This window comes from Alexandromys fortis, unplaced genomic scaffold, assembly GCF_014885135.2.
Source record: "Alexandromys fortis isolate MF-2015 unplaced genomic scaffold, M_Fortis_MF-2015_v1.1 scaffold_424, whole genome shotgun sequence".
NCBI lineage: Eukaryota > Metazoa > Chordata > Mammalia > Rodentia > Cricetidae > Alexandromys > Alexandromys fortis.
The window spans coordinates 280,793-288,103 of NW_026068307.1; the positions used below are offsets into that span (position 1 = coordinate 280,793).

The 7,311-nt window shown below is 36.8% G+C and overlaps 1 gene segment (V, D, J or C); it reads right to left on the bottom strand.

Annotated features, from left to right (window-relative positions):
- Positions 1-1,438: 1,438 nt before the first annotated feature.
- LOC126495071 (Ig heavy chain V region 3-like) lies at positions 1,439-1,960 on the bottom strand. The segment is given in 2 exon segments: positions 1,439-1,767; positions 1,857-1,960. Coding segments are annotated over 2 exon segments (375 nt in total).
- Between the last annotated feature and the right edge of the window lie 5,351 nt (positions 1,961-7,311).

A 7,311-nucleotide genomic window follows, 5' to 3' on the forward strand; every position in this document is an offset into this window, starting at 1 on the left:
CGTATGCCACAAAATTGGAAAATGTAAAAGAAATGGACATCTTTTTAGATAACTACCATATACCAAAGTTAAACCATGACCAGGTGAATAATCTAAGTAGACCTGTTAGTCGCAAAGAATTAGAAGCTTTTATCAAAAACCTCCCTACCACAAAAAGCCCAGGACCTGATGGTTTCAATGCAGAATTCTACCAGAACTTCCAAGAAGAGCTAAAACCTATACCCCTTAATGTATTTCACAATATAGAAAAAGAAGAGTCATTGCCAAATTCCTGTTATGAAGCTACAGTTACCCTGATACCAAAACCACACAGAGACTCAAACATAAAAGAGAATTACAGGCCAATCTCACTCATGAACATCCACACAAAAATTCTCAGTAAATACTGGCAAACAAAATCCAAGAACACATGCATTATGATCAATTAGTCTTCATCCCAGAGATGTAGGGCTGGTTCGACATATGAAAATCTATCAATGTAATCCATCATATAAATAAACTGAAAGAAAAAACCCCATATGATCATTTCATTAGATGCTGAAAAAGCATTTGACAAAAGTCAACACCCCTTTATGATAAAGATCTTGGAGAGATTGGGGATACAAGCGTCATACTTAAATATAATAAAACTTATTCACAGCAAGCCGACAGCTAACATTAAATTAAACGGAGTACTCAACCATTCAAAAACCCCAAACACACTGTAGAACAAAGGAGGCCACCAAGTTGATATCCAATGGCCTGTGAGAGGGAATAATGTATCAGTATGGTTTTATGTTCTATAGAAGGTTGAGACTGTGTGGCAGGTTTCTGAGACTGGAAAAAAAGTATATTTGGGGACAGGGAATAATGCATTATCTCAAAACTTACCTCAATTAACATGTACATACATTGATTTGATTAATGATTTTTGTGAAAAGTGATTTAATCATATTTGACCTACTTACAGGAAATATATTCCTGCATAGTGCGTTTTGACTCATATCTAACACTCTAAGAGACTGGAACTTCTGCAGGACTACACAACCAGAGTTAACTGTAAAACTGTAGTCATGTAATATTTAAGACTAAGAAGGAATTTTGTTTTCCCAGCAATTATTGTTGGACTTTACTACTCAAATAGTTAAGTTTATTAAACACTACCTTCAAAATGTCCCATTCTCTAAGAATCCAGAGATGGATTTTTTTATTGTACTTCATAATCAGTTTTCCCTTTTTATTATTTATTAATGAAGAAACATTTTAATGAATGTAGTCATTGGTGAAAAGATTGTGAAGGGATGGTGTACACTAAATCGGCATCCCTTCCTTCACAGATATTATTTTGAAAAGTTCTTACAAAAATGTAAGAGACAAAACAACATTCAGAATGATTGTTTCTGTGAATGTCTTGTCAGTCTTAGGGCAGCTTCCTTCTCTTCCAGGGTTACTGACACACTCAGGATGTGGTTGCAACACTGTGTATTGCACAGTAATAGACAGCAGAGTCTTCAGATGTCAGGCTGCTGAGCTCCATGTAGGCTGTGCTGGAGGATGTGTCTGCAGTCAGTTTGGCCTTGCCCTGGAACTTCTGTGCATACCAAGTACCACCATTACTAGGATAAATATATCCAATATACTCTAGGCCCTGTCCAGGACTTTGTTTCACCCAGCTAATATAGTAGCTAGTGAATGTGTAGCCTGAAGCCTTGCAAGACAACTTTATTGAGGTCCCTGGTTTTCCCAGTTCAGGCCCTGACTGATGCAGCTGTACTTGGGAGTGGACACCTGTGGAGAAAAAGACAGAGTAGATTATCAGGGACATTGTCACCTCAGTCCCTGTCTTCTCCTCAGGTTTGGAATTAGAAACCCCTTACCTGTCATTACTGACACAAGAAAGAGAATGATACAGTTCCATCCCATGGTGTGGGCCTTGTCTGCTCAGTGACTGTGGAGAAGACACTGATCGTATGTTGTTGTCAGGAGTGGACATTCCTGTATTTACCATAATAGACTCAGGTAATTTGCATATTCAAGAACAGGGGACTTCTTAAATAAGCACCTAGTTCTGTTTGAGAAGGTGAGGAAGGACACTTGAGTCAAGCAACAGAATGTTGAAGTACAAATCCTGATCCTGTCTGAGGAAATGCCATTCCCTCAGCTCTGCAGATGCTGTGGGTGTAACAACAGGATCCAAGCTGTCAATAGATTTCTGGCCTGAGGCAGTTTCTCCACTTTGTGACAAGGTTGTCATATTGATTTAGAAATGGTGGTTTGATGATAATGGGGGAAACTGGAAATTTGAAATCTTTCTAAGTTTTGAGAAATTATAGCCTAATTTCAGATATATAAAATTAATGTTTACATACAAGAAGGATTCATACAAAAACTCTCTGAAATTACCTAAATAAACATACCTCAAAAATATTTGCACATTAATGTTTAATGCAGCACTATCTACCACAACTTATGGAAATAAACTTCATGTCTTTTAGCAGAAGATTGCATCAAGAAGACATGGCTATATGTGTGACACAACAGGACTAGGTCATCGAAAAGAATAAAGTACTAATATCACGTTTATGAAAATCAATATAACTGGAGATAACTGTATTAATTAAAGTTATGTCTGAAATACATAAATTTTTTAACTTTTTTTTCTCATTAAGTACATTCTAATCAAAGTTTCTCCTTACTCTTCTCTCTCAACCATACTTCTGCTCTTCTCCAGATGCATCCTGCTCTGTCTTTCCCTAGAAAATTGCAGCTATTCCAAGTATGTTCATAAAATATGGCACACCAAGCTAAAATAAGACCATACCATCAGCCTGGATGAATCAACCAAGTAGGAAGAAAAGTGTCCAACAAGTAGGGCAAAGAATCAGACAGACCTTGTTTCTAGCATTAGTAATCTTAAAAGGATGCCAAGCTATTCATCTGTAACAGATATAATGAATACCTAAGGCAGCCCTACAGGATTTCTGATTTCTATGAACTCCCATGAATCTTCATTAGTTGATATTTGGACAGTTATCTCATGGTGTCTATGGGCCCTCCATTTTTTTACAATCCTTCCTCCCACACCTTAGTAGCACCTTATCAATTCTACCTAATATTTGGCCCTAGGACTATGTATCTGCACTTTTCAGTTGCTGGTGTACTCTCCTTGGTCTCATTTATGAAGATTCTTCTAGGATCCAGTCATAGAACACTCTCCAGGCAGGACTAGTTAATTCTAGATCAATGGTTTTGTAGCTGGTTTGGTGTTCTAACACCTCCACTTTAGACCTTGCATGGTTACAGAAGGTATACTATTCAGAAAATCTGGTACAATGGAAAATCTATGTAGTCTATGAAGCTAATCTTATCAAAGACTCCTAGTAATGGGGGACACAGAGCCTTAATTGGCCATTTTTTTATTATTTGTAAGGTTTTCCATTGCATTCAGTCATGAAACAAGGCCCAATAAACCAAGATGCCTGTAAGAACCTTGGAGGACAGCTTATGAAATTTAATTCTCATTTCTACCAAGTAGATACAAAGCAATTCCAAACATATTGCTAAACTTAGAAGTAAACATCTTTACTGACTCAAGTTACTTCAGAGACTCTCATGCTGTAATGTTGACTTGCTTGATTTGTTGAGATCATGAGCTGGTAACTGTAGATGCTAAGAGTTCATATATGTAGTAGTTATGTCAAGACCTGGCAGACAACATTTCATGAAGTTCCCTGAGTTTTGGGTGCAAAGTGGATAAAGATGGCTCATCTGAAGTTGAGTACTCAGTTCTATTCTTAGCACTTTGATAAGGTATGAATGTTTACATTAATTATTACCCACTGCACACAGAAGTTCTTGTGATCATGGCTGAGAGAGGAACTAATCCATTGGTTGTAAAAATAAATATTTATATTGCAATTTGACAACATGACTATTAGAAATGAAACTTGGGTAGGGTCTACTAGGGCCTATGTTACCCCAAGCCATAGGCTTTTGAACATGTTTACCTGGGATGAATATTTACAATGAATTACTCAAAGAATATAATTAGAATAAAGTTGATCATCACATAACTCCCAGGCACTAGTGGGTATATCTTACTGGAAAGCTGTTATTGAAGAGTACAAGATTTGGTACTTTATATGATCATTGATGTCCTTTCTCCCTATGTAGATGGAATAACACCTTCCTACATTAGGAAAGGAAGCTGAAGGGAGAATTTTCCATTCAATTCCTGGTTGGTTTCTCTATAGTCTATAACAATATAATCTTTAACTCACAGTGAAATACAGCTCATAACAACTTTAATTCTATTTTAACCTCAGTTACAATGACTATGAACAAGAAAAAAAATGATAACAAATTCATACTTGGTTGTGGAGAAAGTGTGATCCTCATGCACTGTTGATGACAGTATACACTAGTTCCTGACTTTGGAAATTTCATCAAAAATACTAAATAAAACTATTTTGTACTCTAGCTTATCCCTCCAAGTATATACTCAAGAGACTCTATATCTTACTGTAAAGACACTTGCACATCAATATTTATTGTTACTCTGTTCACAGAGATGGGAAATGGAATCAATCTAGATTTCCAAAAAAGGACAAACGAATAATGAAAGCTGGGGCACATAAACAATGGGACATTACTCAGTAGTAAAACAAGAATCATGAACTCTATAAATAAGTGGTTGAAACTGAAAAAAAAATATGCTGAATGAGGTCACTCAGGTCCATGAAGATAAATGCTTTATATTCTGACTTATATGTGATTCCATGATTTGAATACTTGCTTTGTGAGTTTAATTTGTAAATGTCAAATGACTAGAAATGTGTCATTAGGGCCTGAGGTATTAATGGAGAAGTATAATAAAACAGGGACAAGAGAAAACCAGAGCAGAACCGTGGAGAAAGAAATTCTCAAGCATAAACTGGCCCTTGGGAATTGAGAAATCAGGAATTGGTGTGAGGCAAACCAAAATTAGGGGTGATAAGAAAGCTATGTGTAAATATAGGATCTTGCAGCAGAAGTAAAAAAAGATAAATATGTAGACAACATGTAGTGTGTGTTGCATGACAAAATGAAGTGAGATTGCTTATAATAAAGTTAAGTGTACTATGGAATAAAGAGAAACATAAATTACATTTGTTGTTTCTATAACAAAACATGGGGAAATAATAAAGAGTAAATAATTGTCTTATTCTAAATTTGTAGGTTTTTTTGGTTGACATATTTTTTTGTGTTAAGATAATAACGTTATGGGAGAGCATTTACATAAAAACTAATGGATTAGTGAAAACTGTAGGCAAACCTTGTATTATCTAGATAAGACTTGTAGTTTAGCTGTTAGTGCTATTTCAGTGGTCTGTTCTCATCATGATCTATGATTATCTGGATTATTGCAGAAATCTGAGTAGAAAATACAAGAATGAACTGTGAATTTTATTTTAACCTGTGAGCCTTCAACAGAGGTACCTGCCTGGGTGAACAGTGCTGCTTTCCAAATACATGAGTTTTAATTTATCATCTCAATGCCAAATTAGAGTCAGAGAGGACTGACAGGTATAAAATCAGTATGAGGTATTGAAATTGTCCTTAATTGACCCCAATAACCCAATAGTTAGACTTTATTTCTGGAAACAAAAATTCAGTAGATTGTAGGAACCAGAGCAGACTGGGTATCCTAAGGAAAATATCTTAGAGACATAACAGAACTGAATCATACATAAACCTACAGAGATTATGAAAGCATGCACAATGCCGGCAAAGATTCTATCCAAATGGGTTTCCACTGATGAGAGAGCGAGACAGACAGACACAAGTTATCAACCCAAAGCAAGAAGTTTCAGCAATTTTTGCTTGCAAATTAAGAATTAGTTTTCTGTAATTGAGTCTCATTGGGTATATTAACCACACTTAAGGGTAGATCCATGCTCAGGTGTAGATGGCCAACACAAAATTATCTCAATTGTATGTTTGTAGATATTTCCTGTCATATCAATTTATACTACATTTCTTTTCATCTAATATGTTTTTGTTTACTACTATAGTTCCAGAGTTGAATTGTTTAAAATTTTGTGGTTTGGTTTGGTGTACTTTAGTTCCTCTCTCTCTCTTTCTCCCTCCCTTCCACACAAACATCATTTTTTTACTAGGCATTCTTGATACCATTGTGCCCCCTTTTGGTTCTGAGATCCCTTGTAGGTTGGTTTGTCAAGGCTTACACAGAAGTGACATTGTCTGCCATGAGCTCCAGCATCCCTGAAACTTCAGGGCTCACAGAGCTCAGCTGCAAGGAATAATGGCTCTAGTTCTTAGGCAATGCTGACTGGACAACTGCACACTGTCAAACTGACTTTATCCCTTTTTCTCTCAGGTCAGGTAGGTTGTCTCTGAAGATCAACAACTAGGAGGAGGATGTCATCTCGGGGGGCCAGTTGGTTTTTGTGACATTACTAGTTTAACCAGGACTATATAAGTAACAATGGGAGTTAGATTATTTAATGGAACCTCATGTTTTCCTTTTGTTCTTGATTGAAAGATGGTCCCTGCCGCGGACTGACTCTCTTGGAGATGGAAGACCGAGGGAGAACAGGGGTGAAGGCTTGGAAGAACCCAGAATTCGGCGAATGACAGACAGACACAACTCTAATCAGATTTGAATCTGCTGCAGTTTTACTAAAATTCAAGCATCACTTTTAAGAGATTACAGAAGGAAGTTGGCAGACATAAAAGTTTCCATAGAAAATGATTATAGACAATTGATTATTCTCAGCAAGTCTTGTGGTCAGGGCCAGGTGGGCAGAGCTTTTCTTTGAAATTTGTCTCACACCACTAACCAACTGCGCTTTCTCATGGCCCTAAATCATATCTGCCCTCAAGGTAACCAAAGTAACTCAAACACCATTCTTCAGGATTCCACCTTCAGGGTTTGTTCCAATATTGAATGGCTGGCTTCATGTTATCAAGATTTTCTTGCCTTTCTTTCCTATCTAAGGGTTTCTCATTCTGGCTAGCCTCTCCATAATTGGTAACTCATGCTATTCCATACATTTTCCTTCATAATTTACCTGTCTTCTACCAAATCTCCTATCATGAGCTCTTTCTGTTTTAGGGTATCTGTAAATTCCCCCAGAGAGCGAGCCAGAGTCTTAATCATAACATTAATGGCCTGAATCAAAGGAGGGAACTAACTCATCAGTTCCTCCATATTCAAGGAACCGTTGGGAATGTTTCCTGGGTCCTTGAACAGATTACGTTTTTGTCAAGAGAAAAGAAGAACAGAAGAAAAGATGGCAGAGTCAACACAAGAAAACATTGCCAGGAACA